General features: G+C 36.3%; 1 protein-coding gene across 1 annotated transcript in view; it reads right to left on the bottom strand.

Annotated features, from left to right (window-relative positions):
* Positions 1-17939, bottom strand: part of MYO3B (myosin IIIB) — a 191736-nt gene extending 173797 nt beyond the window's left edge. Inside the window, exons 1-6 of the mRNA XM_072874911.1 lie at positions 17929-17939; positions 10933-11116; positions 9273-9407; positions 5664-5768; positions 5302-5401; positions 1561-1637 (exon numbers count right to left, since the gene is read on the bottom strand). Of these exons, the coding sequence (XP_072731012.1) occupies positions 1561-1637; positions 5302-5401; positions 5664-5768; positions 9273-9407; positions 10933-11116; positions 17929-17939 (612 nt within the window). The remainder of the gene's footprint in view (positions 1-1560; positions 1638-5301; positions 5402-5663; positions 5769-9272; positions 9408-10932; positions 11117-17928) is intronic.
* Between the last annotated feature and the right edge of the window lie 343 nt (positions 17940-18282).

The raw sequence follows: 18282 nt of genomic DNA, 5'->3' as shown, positions 1-18282 counted from the left end.
GAAGCCTCATCAGCGTGGCTCACACAGGCATGCAAATATGATATGAGTTACTATGCTTATAGTACTGGGTTAGTTATTTTGACAAATCTTTTCAAAACAGGAAGCATTCAAAGCTACTTCTGTTCCTGTTTTGATGTACTATGCACATAACATACCTTGGTTACACATGTTGTATTTTCAGGTCAAAATTTTTCAGATCAAAATCTCTGCTTATTTCTTTGGCTTTTTACCTCAAGAATGAATATTTTCAAAAAGGATAGGAAAATAAATTCGGTATGATTACTGCCTTTGATGGCAATTATTCAAGCAAAACAGTACCGTAAAATAATCTGAGTTCAAGAAAATATTTCATAATATGTCCATTATTGTCTAGAGGAGTATTTTATAAAGGTTTCAGAATGTCTCCAACCAAGGTGATTCCATAAATAATGCTTGCACAGTGGTTTCTAAGGTATCTTGTGTCTCCTTTGTGACGTAAACTGGTTGTTATGGAGATGGTAAAATATCAACCATTCTTTGTGAGACTGTGCAAGATCAATTTTGGATCTGTTACAGCAGCTTCTTTTCTCTGCTCAGCTATAATCGGCCTTCCTTAGCAACAGAAATAGATGTATAAAAAGTATAAAATGTTTCAAAACAAATGTTTGCACAATACTTTTAACTGTTTGACATACAGAAATAGACCTGTGTGCATTTGTAACATGCAAATTCCCCAAATTTCAAGTAAGTCTAATGGCCTGCAATAGAAATGGGGCTACTACTGTTATGAAGGTTTAACAACTTACAAATAAACAGACCACTCCCTTTTCATTCCCTATTTTTAAATTTCTATAATTAAATTTCTAAATTAAATTTTTATAATCTATACCTTACAAAAGTATTTTTCATTTCTTAAAGCAGGGAGGGCAAAGATTAACATCTTTCACCCCAAATTTAGGGCAAATACTTAAGGGGCTTTTGTTCAACAGCGTGTTAAAACTTTCTAGAGCTTCATGAAATAGAAGGAAAAGGGTTATGTCTGGGGAGTAGTATGTAAAAATATGGTCTAAGATACTTGGCTAGCCCGCATGTAGATTATTTTTCTCCATTTTTAATCTATGCTGGTGCATGTGTCTATGTGTGTAGGTCCCCAGTCAATGATTAAGATTAAAGAACACAGAGCTGAGTCAGGGTTTTGCGGAATCCTATAGTAAGACAGGAATGTGGGAATTCCTCCTTCTCCTCCCAGTCTGTATTTAGAGGCATAGACAAGCACACCAAAACATACAGTATTTGATTGGAAAGTCATAAAATTTTCAAGGAGACCCTCAGTCGTTTGCAGATTATCTGTACTTTTATGGAAACATTACAGAGAAGAAAATAATGAAATTATTAGAAAACCATTTTGTATATTCTAATAGCACATTCATTTTACTGAACAGGGGCCTAGATGTCAAGTAAAGGAGAAACACAGACATAGGGGAGAGAAGAAAAGATACCCGTTTCTGCTACTATGTGGAAGTAGCAACAAAGTGTGCATTGCAACGAATGGAGACAACCCAAATAGGAACATTTGCCTACCTCAGGTGCCATCCAAAAGGGTGTTCCCACCGAGGTGTTTCTACGCAGCCGTGTGCTGGTGAGCTGGGCTGAAACACCTGCAATAAAACAGATCCAAACAACTTGGCTTCAATTTCATTCTGTCATTTCAGTCAGTTTATTTCAAGTATCTGGAAAACAAACCTCAAGCCTGGGAGTACAGCTGCAGAACGCCTGGCCAAAGTAGGTGCAGCATTTGTACTGAATTCTTTGTTTGATTAATTTCAGCTTGCTGTTTTCATTCAGAATTGCTGAGAGATTTTTTGTGAATGACTCTCAGTTTGAAGCACTTCCATTCAAACTCAAAAATTCAGTTGGCACCTAAATATCACAGACTTCTTTCTGCTGTTTTCATGAGTATAAACAGGAACTCTTCAAATTACAACTTGACTTTAAAACTTCTGTTTCAGAAATATACTCCCCCAACACTGCTGGCAGGAAACTTGTTCACTAGAGTATTTGCAGAGGCTCCTGTTCAACACAACATTTATGCACTTGCTTAAATCTTTCCCTATTGAGAAAAGCATGGAAGCTCAAGCTCACACTGCAGCTTGTACTTAGGGAGTTAAGCACATGCTTAAAACAAAGCCTGTGCTTCAGTGCTTTGCTGAGTGGGGCTGGACTACTAAAGCACAGCTGAAAAAAGGAAGAAAGAACTAGAGTGAAATCAAACAATGTTAACAAATCAGAATGAACTTTCACAGCAAGTCTTCTTCTGTGCTCTGGTCAACGTTTAATTGAATTGTAGAGGTCAGGAGCATTCCAGTAAGTTGACACAAAACCAATATTGACTTAAAAACATATTTCACTTTAACATTGTTTAAAAACAAAAACCACAGTGGTCTGCTCCTGTGGCATTACCCAGAGACAAAAACAGGCAGAAACATGTATAATACACATTGCCTGATGCCAATAAATAAGAAATTTGGACTCATAATTTGTAAGTTTAATTTGATTTCTGGTTCCAAGATTCAATTCTGTATTTATTTTTCAGTGTGATTGTAAGCCTCCAGTGATTTCCTGACTACCGCTGTGAAGCAGTTAATGGCTAGGACCTACAGCAAGCCTCTGTGCATTTAACTCTGATCTCTTTTCAGCCAGCTTAATTTGTAGCTGCTATCTATGGACATTCCAAAACAGTGCAGAATACCAAAGAGCTGAGAGAGGGAGACAGCAGGAGAGAGTGAGCAAGCATGAGCATAAATGAGTGATAAATTGCAGACATTTTGGGTCGACTTACACTGTGACCAACATTTATTCAAATAGATCATGCTGTCGAGAGCAGTTGAGGGAAAAAAATGTGTGTTACATTGAAAAAGCTAGTTGTAAAGTCATGCAATAAAGGCAAAAAAAACCCCAGCCTCAATTAATGATATCTGTGTAATCCTCTCTGTGACCTAATACCTATATGTACTGCTTTGAATATGAAGTAACTTTTTTTTTCCTTCAAGATTCTATCTCATTCTGTGAATAGAATGGATAGCGTTCACTGAATACATAGTCATTTAGTACTTTTTTTATCCCCATTGATTTGAGTTCTAGTTATTTAGTATATCCAATCCTATACTAAATTTAAAATTATTATTTTCTTTTCTTTTTGACATGTTTCCTTCCCTCCTCTCATCAAACAATAAATCTCCTTAACATTCCTGCAAAATGGGAGAGGATTATGAGTTCCGGGGATTAACCTAAAAATATCCAAAGCAGCCACTGTTTTTGGGTACTTAATCTGAGATCCTTCAGTTTTCAGGCACTCCACATGCCTCAAGTAGAGCTGTAATAGATCTCAGCTGCAGTTCAAGAACACTTAGCTCTTCTGCAAAGGAGGACAAGATGTTTCATACTGGCTATCGGGAAAATGAAGAACAGAATGGCCACTTCTAAAAAGTTTGATGCAAGTGACCTGCCAACATCACAAAGAAACACTGGCAGAAGCAAGAACTGTCTCCAATTGGATGCCATTCAACTGTCTGAACTGCGAGTCCCTTCTCTTCCTGAACTCCTTGCACTTTTCACTATATATCTTCCACTTTCTGCAACAAATGACACAAACAGTTCTACAAACACTATCACCTGTGACTCAGTCCTAATTAGTTCCCAGAGTCCCTTCTGTGACCACAGCAGTGGGCTAGAGGGGAAAAATGGGAACTTAATGAAAGCTTGGTGCCTGATGCTTCTTTAGTCAGGAAGCCCACAGATATGTGGGCATTTCTTGGCATTTCCTAACTGTTGTTAGAAAACACTCAAGATTTAACTCATGCCTTTTTCTGAGGTAGTCGTATTTGTTGTAATTTTCTAGTGTTACTGTTGTAACTTTAAAAGTAGAAAAAAACCTCTAAATCCTAAATGTGGAATCAGAGAGACCCATGGGACACCAGAAAGGTTGGGATTCTCAGTTTCCTTGAAGGTGCCACTTGGAGTTGCAGCACACTGATCTGCCTTTAGAAGCCAGAGCTCCAAGCTGAGCTTCTGCTGCAGCTAAGGCCTTTGATATGTCTGATAAAAACATTTTGCTTTGATGAGAAAAGCCAACGTTTCCCAGAATGGAGTAGTTACAAACAAAGATCCTACTGCCAGCATTCTCCCAAATGACAAGGGATCGTTCTCCCTTGTACTAGCTCAGGGACTCACTCCAAGTTTTGCTTCAGGCCATATGTTTCTCCCAGCACTATTTTAATTGTTGCGTTTACCATTCAACATAATGAATTTCTGTCCCTAGAAGATACTAAAGAGTCTCCTGTTTCCCCACTTACTTTAGCATCTTCAATAGATTTTTATGTTAAATTTCTAATACTATGACAACATCAGTATTACATTTTCTTTCCACTGCATAAATTTAATATTTTTGGATTTTTTATTTTTAATATTACTATTTGAAGAATTTTTTGGCATGCCATTTTACAATACTCCCATTTTGTGAACATTTCTCTTTACCTTCATGCACTGCTAAACAAACATCTGTTATTCATGCAACACTATTCTCAATGATGATGATTACCTTATGCATTACATGATTTCATTAATAAATAAAATTACTAATAATCTGTTTCTGTTACCTTTAATAAAATTGTCTATGCCATTACATACATATCTGAGGGACTACAGCACTTCCTTATTTTTCTAAGTGCATGTTTAAAGGGAAAAAAATTGCTGAACTGAGTTAAAGTCTATTGCCAAGTCCCTTTCTATCTACCCATCTGTCTGTCTGTCTGTCTCTCTCTCTCATTTCTTATGCAATGCTCAAATCTAACAGCAATAATCACAAATTAAATGGATGTTGGGTTTTGGACCCAAGGGACCATTTTACCTTCTGCTCAGAGGGAAAAAATATGCTTAAGGCTAGCAAAAGCCATTTCTGAGAGAAGAATGTTTCCTTTTCATATGCAAAAGATAGAATATCTAAATTTAAATTAGGAGGACAACTGCTCTGAAACTGATATTCCTTGTGAAATGCAAAAGAACTTTGTAAATAAAATGGTACTTTCAGAACTATTTTTAATTATTATGTTTAAGCTTTTAAGTTAGAAGTCTATTACTGATTTTTGGTTAGAATTTTTATTCTTGCTGTATCAGGTTCCTTCTCGATTTTCTTTCTTAAAATAATTCTGAGTATCCTTCTGAAAAAGTCTCTCGCTATGGCATTCCGCCTTCCCAGGGGGAAGTAAACAGATGCCTTTGGCTAAACTGCATATATCAGGAAAACAAATGGGAAGTGGTCATTACCAAAGTCAACGAGCTTGACTCCACCTTCTGTTGTCAGGAGAATGTTGTTCCCTTTCACATCACGATGAATGATCCGGTTATTGTGTAAATGCTGAAGGCCCTATATACCAGCAGTAACAAAAATAAGTTTACTCCCTTATTTAAAAACAATTACCCTACTATTAGGGAACGTAATGAAGACAATCTGCACATACTCTATAGAAACATCTGTCCACCGGATTACATGCTTGATACAACCCCTGCTGCTGTAATAGCCCGCATAATATTGCCAATATTACCATACTTTATAAATGGAAAATGTATGTATGAGACGAGTAAATTGCACCCTCTGCTGTCATTACAAGCCCAATGAACATCCTTACCAAGAGAGCACCATATAAGATGTATGAGATTATAGCTTCATCCAACCATTGGCCACACTTCAGCAGGCCTTTGACAAGCTCTGTGACAGAACCTCCATTGCACAGCTGTGAACAGGGGGAGAGTTGCGAGGGGGGAAAAAAGCAAGACAAGTTCTCAGTTACTAAATATACCTGTTTAGGCTGTAAACACCTACCGTGCAAAACTGCACTACAACACAAGTCTGGGAACAACTAGATTTTTACCTTGCAATTATTTATGTTGTCACCCCACCTTAGAACATATTTTATTAGCAATGTTCATAACAAATTGCAGCAGCCTGGGTAAGAGAGGGAAGTGAAAACTGAAGATTATAAAGTGTAATTTATAAAATGTAACTAAAAATCAAAATATTATGAACAGGACTGTATTTTGTTGTTAAAAGAGGATTTATAAGTCCAATTTACATTATTTGAGTATTTTCACAATAATACGTGCACTGTCTTTTTGAAAAACTGCTTTTGTGCAAAGAAAAGGCCAGACAGAAAAGATTGATGCTCTTGATAACTGGGAGGCAACAAATTACAGTCATTTTAAACTTTCACTCCATCAATGCTCCTGCTGGCAGGCAATATAAAGTAGACAGAAGCCATATCTCTATACTCAGATTTGATGGCATGTTCTGCCAACAACTGAGATGAAACATTCTGATCCAGAAAAGCAGCTTCTTGCAAGCATTTCCCACTAATGGGCTGCCATACATCAAAAGAGGAGGAGAAAAAGTAAAATTAGAATCTTTGTAAATATGTTTTCACTCACACCATTAGCTTACTGTCCATACCCTTCTAAGCAGCTATTTGCCTGTTTCTTTTCTCTGTCCTTTTCCTACTTTAATATCCGCAATTGTTTGACAAAAAAACCGGTGGGAGAATTGATTGCCTTTCTTTCATTGAATTTTCTCCTCTAGACCTGTTTTTGTAGCCAGCACCCTTACCAACATTTCTGCCATACAGAAATCACATGCATTTCAACACAAGTTCATTTTACTTTATCAGTATTAAGTTTAAAATACTACAGCGTAAATCAGGAGAATGGTATGAAAAGAGTTGTTCTACAAACTCTCAAGTTTTGCAACTCTCAAATAGCTTTTATGAATTGTGCATCAGTTCAATCACTAATTTCTGTGATGTCAATATTTTCCTTAATTTATTACTAACTTCCCCTTTAATCAAAAAAATTCACTAGACTAAAAGTTTTAGTTCATGGAAAGGACTAGATCACATAATAAACTGTCGCGGTTTAGCTTCAGTCAGCAACTAAGCACCACACAGCCACTCGCCCACCCTCCCCCCCTTACATAAAGACATCCTTTACGTAAATAAGTACCTGAAGCAAAATTTCATCACTGAAAACATTGATGAGTTCTGCAGCAGTTTGACTTTACTTTTTAATTCATTAGTAAGGAATTTTTTTAAAAAAAAAATCAATTAGGTGGGAGCATTCAGCTCAATATCAATCATCAAACGTATTTACAGGAGAACTTCATCATCTCACGAGAGAAAGTGCATGTTTTTCTTTCCATGCTTAACCATTTGCTGACAAGCCATTAAGTCAAATATTTTTATTGCTTTCATTGCACTTAAATGTTCTATTGAGACAGACAGTACTAAATTTATCTCTAGCCTGCAAATAAAATATAGAAAAGTATGCCCTCACTTCAAAAAAAACCCCCAAGCTGGTTGTGACTGAAAAATGATACATACTGACAGCTGTTTGGTAGCATACTTTAAATGACTGACTGACTCTGAAAATAAGTATATCCCACAAACACTACTGCAGCTGTCAGTGATACTGTTCTTGACAGTCAGCAAAGATCTGGGACAAAATGAACTTGTAAACTTCATTACCACTTTATACATAATGGTAATACTTTAAAAAGTGGACTGATGCACATTTAGATGGAAAAGTAGGGAAGCTTGCTTTACAGTTGTCTGTGCTACACCTATCCAAGAATTGCATCATCACAAAAATATTTAAGGTGTCCACTTTTGCCACGCTTCCTCATCCTAGGCATTTATCAAAGTAAGGTTCTGCTTTGGTTCTTCTACAAAGTAAAGTAGTGAGTAAACATGGCAAAATTTTGCCTAAAGGAGAAAAAAAAAAAATCCACCTTTTTATTACGAACGTTGGAAGTCACACATCCAATGAATATATTTCATCAAAGACTCAGGGATCAAAGTCTGAGTACTTTGTATATTCCCTTTTACTGAAAAAGTGTCATTAATTTATAATATAAAAAGTAACTGCTATGCATACATAAATTTGCATGTAAATTCCAAGGCAAGAAATAGTTTGCCTTGTCTGGTAAGGAAAACACAATTTTTTTAATGTAAAATGTCTTTAGAACTTTGGATAATGTGCACCAAAAAGCATCTGAAATGAACATACTTAATTGATAAGGTCTGTACAAACTCCTAACTCTCTCAAATTCTACATTCAAGTTTGTTACATAGAATATGTCATGATTTTGCTTTACAAAATTTTGTTATATGGAATACCACATGTGATGCATCTGTCAGATACGCTACACTTGTATTAAAAAAGAAAACACATGGGAAACCAAGCCCAAGCTCAACACAAAGCCAGCAGGCATACAGTAAAAAACAACACAAAAACAAAAATACTAAAGCTCCTTTTTTAATAGTTACTGAAATTTAAGATGAAACATATCCAAAAGTCTTCATTCAAGCTACATAATTCTGCAATACGTAGAAGTTAGATGTATTGTTGGGATTCCACAACTTAAAGCGGAAATAAAGATTCCCTATTCTGATTCCAGTCGCCATTCAAGAACAGGGAGTGGAATTTCTAAAATGATCGGTAATTAAAAAGTGAATGCTAACTTTTACCAGTCTAGTTATAACAGAGAGAAACGTTTGAATGGTCTGTTACTGCTCATCAGTCTGTGCAAAGCTCTGTATCAATTAAGCCTATAAAACATCTAGAAGAAATCCTCATCTTCCAGCAATCTTTGGCAGTCATTTAACTGGCAACAAGACCACCAAAGTACATTTTTCATTGCAAGAATACTGATTGCCACTGAACAAGAAGAGTTAATAGAAGGCATTTCTGTTGCTAGGTTTTCAACAACAGTCTCTAGTTTTAAATTACCATAAAACAGACTTTCCCATTACATTTTCTCTGTTCACTTTTGCAATAGGCACCATGTTTGTTAACTGTCCTCTGTGTTACTACTTCATCGTCTTTTGCATTCCCCTCAAGTGCTGGAGCTCTTCATAACTTCAGAAAAATGTCTTATCTAATGTTTCCTCCAACGTGAAAAAAAATCAAGCTGTTTTTAGGCAAACCATTCTTAGCAAAAGGATTTGCTTGTTTTGGAGGCAGAATGTAGCAACTTGAACAGAAATAAAATGCAAGGACATTCCCTATTAAACAAACTTTAAGTTTAGATGTGATTTTCAACAGTAGGCTACCACACATCATCTATCACCAATCCTTTGATTAACGGCGCCAATCAGAGAATCACGAAAGCCTGTGACTCTTCTAGCAATAAAAACAGAAACCCAACAACATTTGCTAGTTAAGATGTAGTGTTATCAAAATGTTTTTACCTCAAGTACTAGCCAGAGCTGTCCTCCCACATATTGATCTGCTTTGTAAAACATCCCATAAAATCTAACAACATTAGGATGATTGGGAAGAAACTGCAAAATATTATATTCTGCTTCAATTTCTTCATCTACATCCTAAATAAAAACACAAACATACAGAACATATAAACACAGTAAGTCCATACAAAGCAAGAACAAACTCTCGTGGATAAAAATAACCATTTTTTAATTAGTTTGTACTTTTAAATGGTTTTACTTTAATGCAACTGAAAGTACTCACACGATACCATAAATTTAATCCACACCAAGTCAGGCCACTTTTGCTTTTTTTACATACAGAAATGTGAAGTCTGTGTAAAGCAAGCAGTTGTTCAAGGATTCTTTCAGTGCATAATATACTTAACCAGAAAAGTAAAAATTATACTTAACTTTGCTCGGTTGTCTAAGTAAGAAACTTACACGTGTATTATTTTCTCACGTTTTTAAAAACATGCATATTTTTAATGTGTAAGCTAAATGTAAATACATGAACATGATTTACATGATTTATTCTTTTTGCTATGGTCATCAGATGGGACCAAACACAGAACAATTTTACAAAACCTCAAAGGGGACATCAGTAAAAACAAAGACATTCTTATGAGCAAAAGACATACACCACAAACAATTAAAGAGAGACAAAACAAAACCCATGACGTAAGCAAATGTTACTAAATATTTGTTAATTAAAGAATTCTGTGACAATTACAAAATACTGTTTAATATCAGCACACAGGCCACAACTCAGAACAGTACTTAAGCACTGAATCTTTCCTTGTTTCTGCACAGACTGTGACTATTAGAAAATTTAAGCTCTTACATGCATTTTCCCTTTTTTGCATTTTGCTAAAAAGGATATAATCTTATTTATTACCTTCTTTAGATTTATACAACAGAAAACCAAGATGTATTTCAGTAGTGGTAGATAACAGAAACATAACTTTTTTTAGTAAATATTTTAGCCCAGCTGTAATGATCAAACTCCTGCTTGATCCAACCTGAGCAGCTGCCAATTAAATCTTCCATTGAAAACTAGGGCCTTGGTTCTCAAGGGAAGCTAGGCATTTAATACGCACTAAAACTGGAGCTGGCACAGAACTACCTCTGAGAATTTGGCCTGTGCTCTTCTTCTGTTTTTATCTTAACTATTGCCTCGCAATATTATCCACTTATAAAAGATAACTATAAAAAATCCTAAAGTTCACAGTACTTCTGTGATGGGAAAAGTAATTCTTTTAGGGAATACACAGAATAAAATAAGAACATTAAGATTAACAGCATCTTGTATTTTCCCTGCTATAGTAGGCCCCTAAGAGCAATGCGTCTATGCCTTCTTATCATTTGCATGCTCCAAGCACAGATATCTAAATTGGTACCAGAAGAATTACATAGACCTAAAAAAGAAACTAGGCAAATGCTGTCTTCAAATAACATACAAGACGACGAAATTGTAAGTTACAGCTTTCAGGTGCTGGTACCAAACTCCTTCTGTCAATGCATTCTGCAAAATTGTTCCCTTCAGGACGCTTTCAATACCTTACACATTTGATTTACATTTCAACTATGTTTGAGAATTCTTTTAAATTAATAATGAAGATACAGTTTGATAATTTTTACTTACACTGATAGGATCCAGAATCTTTACTGCTGCCAGACTCCCATCTTTCTTATTGGCAACCTTATAGACTTTACCATAAGTGCCCTTCCCAATAGTCTCTATAATTTCCCAGGTATCTGAGGGATCGGCTAATGATTCTAGTCCAATCATACTGGAATTATATTGAAACAATCCATACAATGGCTTCCTGGAAAACAAAGCAGACACACATACAGTGCGAAGCCCTAAGTAACTCTGTTACTAAAGAAGGCATCTTATGATAAAGAAATCAAATATTGTCCTAATTTAAGAAGAAATACAGATAGAATCACAAATGAAAATCAGACAGAAAGATAAGATCACTAAATGAAGGAATGGAAGGAAAATTCTCGGGACCACTTCTCTTTACTTACTTTGCTCTATGTATTATTTGCTTCAAACATTGCCCCATACACTGCATCATTTTGAACGCATTTTAACAAGTCCTGACAAAATCTGATCCCTCCCTCCCTCTACTGCATGCTCTTTTAAAGGACATTTTACACAATTGATTTAAGATGGCTCATGAAATGAGGCCCTATTTTTTGTGCATTAAAAAGCCATGTCATGCTTTTAACATATTTTTGTCTAATGCTCCCTGGATAACTGCCAGACAGGGATTCAGTAGGTATAACACCTCATCATATCTGATATATCTACAACAGGCCTATGTATAACTAGTTTAATAAAAGTTAAGACTGGGCTGGCTGGTATCATAAAATACAAACCAACTTGATAATAGGCAACAGGTACACCACTGGGGTGACATTCATCACTGGAGATGCTTCTCAAGAATTGCACTTCTCTCTATCTCTGTATTTCAGCCAGAGTGTGTTATGGTCAGCTACACTGGTTGACTGCACCTCCACCTTCAGGAGATCTGGTCAGGGGAGTTGTTTCCCCAAACACTCCTCAGTGATGTATGGATCACGGCAGCCTATGCAAAGGGCTCCTTCCCACCCTTGGAATTACACAGATGGCAAGTTCTGGTGATCAGGAAAAAGACAATACCATTTTAGGATTTCATTTCAAGTATTGAAAACCTAGATCTTGTCCCTGAACTGGAATTAAAGAAAGGAAGGATGAAGTTTAAGATGAGATCAACTTACCCTTCTTATATAACTCATCATTAGGGAAGTTAACCGGTTTATGGTCTCTCTAAGAAAGAATATTATTTGCCCATTTGGTGGTTGTCAGTAAGTAGACCACTTCAGCTATCTGTACACTTAACTAGGAGATGTAAAGTCTGCATGCGATCCATGAACAAACCAAAGGAGAAAAATAAGAAAGTGATCTTGACAAAAGCAACTGAAGACACCACCATCGCTGACTGCAAAAGCTCTTGATTTTTGGAGATGGATCAACTAGCACCTCAAACACACACTTGAATTTTAAGGCTTGAGCTATTTCTTTCTAAGCATGTCTGATATCTGTTAACCTGCTTGAAATAATTTTTAAAACCTGCTGTCTGTCTCACCTTTTCACCATTTCCAGCATCAGTGACAATTACCTGGCATGAGAAATTTAGTCAGAAAGAAATGTGAGCCTGGCTGGGAAAACTGATAAGTAAATAAGGAATGAAGCAGCAGCTCTTCAATCTAATTAAAGAAATAATTGTGCTTTCTGTTCATGATAGAGAAGAAAATAATGCGTGTGCAAATTCACATGCAGTGAAGGTCTGTACAGCAATATTTAAAATGGAAGCACGTGTATAAACTCATTTGCATGCTTTGTTCCTTTCCAGAAGCAATTTTTAAATTCCTTTAGACCCTAAGACAAAATGTTTACATGTTGTTAAAGTAATTTACCATATAGCAGGCACAAAACATGGATATTACCAAAGTCAGGTTAGAAGAAGTATAATCTTTTTTTATACAACAGCAAGCACTATTAGAGAAAACCTCTATTTCCCTCCTTGGTTAAAATTGTATTTGCACCAAAGATAGTGCCAAATAATATATCAAATTGGTTTGGTCTCTTGACCAAAAAAAAGGAAAAGAAAAGAAGGAAAAAGAAGGAAAGGGAAAAAAAGCTGGAGTCAACCTAATTTATCTGGTTTGGGTCAATAATATAAGTTATTAGGACAGTTTCTCACTACTTGGATCCAATACAGCATGCCGTAAATAAAGAACAGTATTCTGAACACATACAGTTAGCATCTCAACAGAGAAGCAGGTCAGGTGAAAGACTTCTCTGAAATCAGTGAATAGACTGTACTACATGCACTGAAGACAGCAGCCACAGACATGTAGCTCCTGATAAGCCAACCTTAAGGGCAAGGTTTGCTTGCAGGGTGGTGGGTGGTGCTGAATTCAAACATAAATTGGAACAGTTGCATTTCAGGTTAAAAAAACCCAAACATATTGAACATGCGTGATTTTAATGCTTTAGGAGAAATGCTACGGATGTTCAAGTGCAAAGAAACAGAGAAGAGACTGCAAACAGCTTTGATGCAACCTTACCAAAAAAAAAAAAAGAGGGGAAAAAAAAACCCTGATATTTATTTCACTGTCACTATAACAACTACCCTATCACACAGATTGTCTAGAAAATGATGCATGGCACTCTCTGTACTGATGTAATATTTATTATTATGCCTCCCTCCAAGCAGTTGTTGTGGATAAATATGTCTTTCCTTAAAAAAAAAAGAACCAAACAATCTAATGTCGTTGCCTGCTTTTCTTCTGATTAATAAGTAACCCTTAAAATGGTATCTCCAAATTTTCGAAATACATTAATATTTCTTTATACCAGAAGGTAATGTTGACAAAATAAAATCTAACACAAAATTGTTACAGATGGAGTCCTGGTGGAGGACTGAAGGAAAATTTTATTGAGTGAGCACTTCTATGCATTGGGATAACAAGGCAGCATTTACAGGTAGCACGTTTATGCATTACATGGAATCAGCTTTGCCAAATATGTACCATAAACCTCTTCTGCTTAAACTAAAACAGCCTCTTCTTGTACTCAAGCAATACATATCTAAATGAGGTTCTACATCTGCCATCAGTGAAAGGGCCCATTGCACACAACACAGTAACCCTTATGACTTTCCTATGATAGATATGAATGTTTTACATTACAAAAAAGCAAAAGAACAGTATCTGCTATGATCTTCAATATTGTAAAATCTGGATTTTTTTTTTTTTCCAAAACACAAAATGTAAACATAAAGGAAAAAGCTGAAGTTGTAAAGTGAATTTGCACTTTTCTTTTTCTATTTCCTGACCTCCAGAAAATAAAATGCCCTTGTTTTAACAAGGGCTGCCATTTATTTTTTATTTCTACAGTGAAAAGTTACATATGAATGCAACTATTTTTACAACAACCCCATATTCAGAAGACCTTAACACTAAAATGCTGAAGCTGAAATTTCTTTAGGAAGAAATTTCTCCTTTAACTCCCCCCACATCAGGCCTCATACCTCTCTGGGCTTTGAAATCATGTACAGAGAGTGGCTTCTAGCTGTGAAAAACTTAGCAATGCCCTCCCCAGAGGGAGTCTCAACCTATTTAGAGACCTACTGATTACAAGTATTTCATGATTTCTGCCACCAGCTGGAGAAAACTTCTCAGTGGTTAAATCTGTTCCATGCAGGCAAGCAAAATAGCTCACACCAGATGCTGAAAAATTACATTTTGGCAATTAACTCTACTGGATGGGGAACATCTTACACAAAACTGTTTGGGACTGCACACACTTATGGTATTTAAGGAATTACTACATGCTATCGACAAGCCCATAGCACTCTACCAAACCCTGTTTTGCATACTTGAGAAGAGAGAGAATGCAAAGCAAAAGTAAGGACAACTTGATGGAGTCTAGTCAAACTGCTCTCAGGCTGAAATAGGGGCAAATAGCATGATTTTTTTTTTTTAAAGCAGAGATAATATACTAAATTAAAATAAATCTTGTAAAAGTTGACCAACCAAGGCAAAAAATAGGGTAAGACAAAAAATTATTAACAGGCTTCAGCCATTGACAGGGTTTCTTTCATTTATCCATGAAAAGAGATATTCTCCATCAATAAAGTAAATTTCATGGGTTTCTTCATAACACCTGGATTTTTCTATTTTGAAAACCTTTAACAGTCAGAACAAATTAAGTCAGACCAGGCATGACAGACTAACTTAGATGGCAGTCAGGCAAATGTGCAAATAACTTTTATCTACATTTAAAGAAAATATTTCTCTGTAAGATCAACATTAGAATCAACGATCGCATATTATCAACCCTTAACAGTATCCATAAGGTAAACAGACTACATGTATTGTTTTATATAAAAGATAACATAAAAGAAATACAGGTTACAGACAGCACACAAATCATTTTTCCCTCTGTGAACTACAGCCTTCCAATTGTATTCCACAGCTCTAAACAGCCTCAAAATAGCCATCTGGAAAATGATGTGGTGTCCTAGAAGTTCTACTGTGATCTTCACCTGTGTTGTGGAAAAAAAACAAAACAAAACAAAAAACCAACCAAACAAAAAAACCCCCCAAAACCCCGAATGCTATATAGAATAACTACATGCAGATTTTTTTTATAATTACTTCTGGAATAAAATCAGAAACTTTTTCTTACAAATTTATTATCACAGCTATCTTTCTCAGAAATTATAGGGACAAGAGGGACTCATAAGCAAGAAAAACAGTGCCAGAAATAGCTTTACAATTACTGTTCTATTTTCAGTACTGCCTTACTCAACTTCTACACAACAGTGATTTGCCTATTGCCTTCCAACATGCACCCTTTTCTAGCTTACAGTAAAATGGGACATCCATAGAGGTTTTCAAATTAGTAAGAGCCTCACTCCAGCCTGGTGCTTTCTAATAGTCATGGTATACAGTACTAGACAGTTTTGAATTCCAGTATAGCTGGTAGGGACATAATAGCAATATCAGTCAGTACCAGTGAAACAAAATTGAACATACTGTTTCCATATGCACAATTCATGCACAGGGCTAATTTTTGCAATGTTCTATTTGTCTAACCCCTCTTGCCTCTCTTGTGAAACAGCTGGCTTATACTCTTCTGGCATCTATGCATATTGTGGAAGAATAAGAATGTCATATTCAAAATGAAGGTATTTCACTATTTGTGGGGAGCTCAATATTGCTTCCGTACTAAATGAATAACTCATAGATAGAAGAATTCAGAAGATAAAGTTGACGTTATCAGCTATGGCTTCACCCAGCCATGACAGCCCCTATTCTGCTGGCTAGAAATGGTCACACCCAGACAGCTACCTAAGAAGCAATTGTTAGAGGAGTTAATGAACCACCAAAAGGCACAAGAAAACCAATAGTCAGAACAGCTTCCTCTGCTAGTCTCCTCCTACTGTTTCTCATTGGCTAGGTTAAAACAAAGAGGATGTCAATATCTTGAAATGAAGCATACAAAAGAATCCATCAACACACCATCCTATAACTGTTCTCAGTTGGTCTCAGAAAGAGAGACTGCAGAATGTGATGTGCATAGTTCTTTCCGGGATAAAGGTCAGTGATGGAAGGAGATGAAGGAGAAGGATAAAAGTATGTTCAAAAGTTGTTATTGATGCTATACAACTTACAAACAAAAAGAACCATACTTTAACTGATCACATTGTTTCACTAGGCCAACATAAGGGAAAAATAGGACAATCAGGAATAGAACTGCTCTTACTTATAGATGAAAGGTAGATCCCTGAAAACACTCCTGCTCAATTCAGTTCACAGAACAAGTCTCTGTTGAATATACAAACCTTGAAACTGACTCTGTAGGTGTTCAAAATGGAGATGGAGAGGATGTAACTGGGAAACATGTTCTCCCTTTCCACGTACTCCAACTTAAACTTTTAAAATTTTTTACTAATTGTGCTTACATACACTCTCTTTCTCTACAAAAATCCTTTACATTCGGGAATATCTTTGTTACTTTCTTTCCTTCTCCTTCCTTTACATGGATAGATTAGATAATCTAAGCTTTTAGACTTGTAATAGCAGCCACAGGGCCAGAATAGAGCGATAACCAGTGGCAATGGATTGTGTTGTGACACTAGTTCTGAGGAAAGCAGTGTGAATGTTTGCTCTCTTGTCTTGTCTATGCTTCCAGTTCATCACAGCATGACACACAACCCCATTCCTAGGATCAACCATAATAAACTGCCCACAAAACAGCTACTGACATCATGGCAGAGAAATCTAAATGTCACCATGTCACCTCCTCCTCTAGAAATAAAGAGAAAAAACAACTTGATTTTTTAACACTTTAGTCAAGTGGTGAAAATTTCATACCACCACTCCTAAACCAGTTCTGAACCACAAGCATTTGTAAGATTATAATCTTAATGCAAATTCTTGGATCAAATGTTTGAGTCTAAACCAGAAAACTCTCCATTAATATCCTGGAAAATGCATGGTAGGAAAGATGTATGTGCCTAGTAATGCTTCATAATCTGTTGCATTACAAATTTTTGCACGTAAACTCTTATTGCACCCTTATATTTATGAGTAAAGCATTAACCTTTGTCCAATAATGATTGATCATTTCTGTATTGTTCATATAAATCAAACTGAAAAGACGACTACTCTGGGTGAGAAAATATATCCTCACGATCAGCCAGTTTCATAAACAAACATATCTAGGATGCATGTAGGCAAAGGTAAAGTACAACCTGGCCCCTGACCAGCTCCCCTGCAAATCTAATGCTCTTCTTACTGGGTATGCATTTTCAGTCCTTCCTGAAGGCCCATGTCAGATTGGGAGGTACTGCTGACTCTGTTGCTGGGTCACAAAGAAGTTATTTTAATCCAGAACTATTTAGCACCTCATCCTGCAACTCCCAAGCAAATGCCACAACACTCTTGATAAACTTCCGTCTTCCATGGGGTCCAGGTAACACTGCTGGCATCTTGGGTCCTTCATAACTGCATCTCCCTCAAAAATCAGGTTTCTTCTGCTTCCCAGGAATTCATTCTGAAGTTGCTTCTCTCTTACCACAGACCCATGGTTTCGTGCCATCTGCTGTGTACAACAGTCATACCAGTTTGCTTCACCTCAAGCCATTTTCTAGTTGAATGGGACTTGCACACAGTCTAATATTAGCCTTAAAGAGATCTGCTTAGCATGCACAGAATGGGGCCATGCACTTCAAGTTAAATTAAACACTGCCTCACTCTGCTGCATAATCAAGAACAGAACAAGCAACTGCTGGGGTTTTCTAGAGTAGGAAGGTCTTAAAGATGAGCGTGAACTCAAGACAATCCATCTTTTTTAATAAAAATGATCACTGGTACTTCAGAAAGTTTCTTGGTGCTTTGATTCTTCTATCTAATCTTCATTGATGTCAAT

Source organism: Ciconia boyciana, chromosome 10 (genome assembly GCF_034638445.1).
Source record: "Ciconia boyciana chromosome 10, ASM3463844v1, whole genome shotgun sequence".
In the NCBI taxonomy this organism is placed as follows: Eukaryota; Metazoa; Chordata; class Aves; order Ciconiiformes; family Ciconiidae; genus Ciconia; species Ciconia boyciana.
This window is presented reverse-complemented; position numbering and strand designations above follow the sequence as displayed.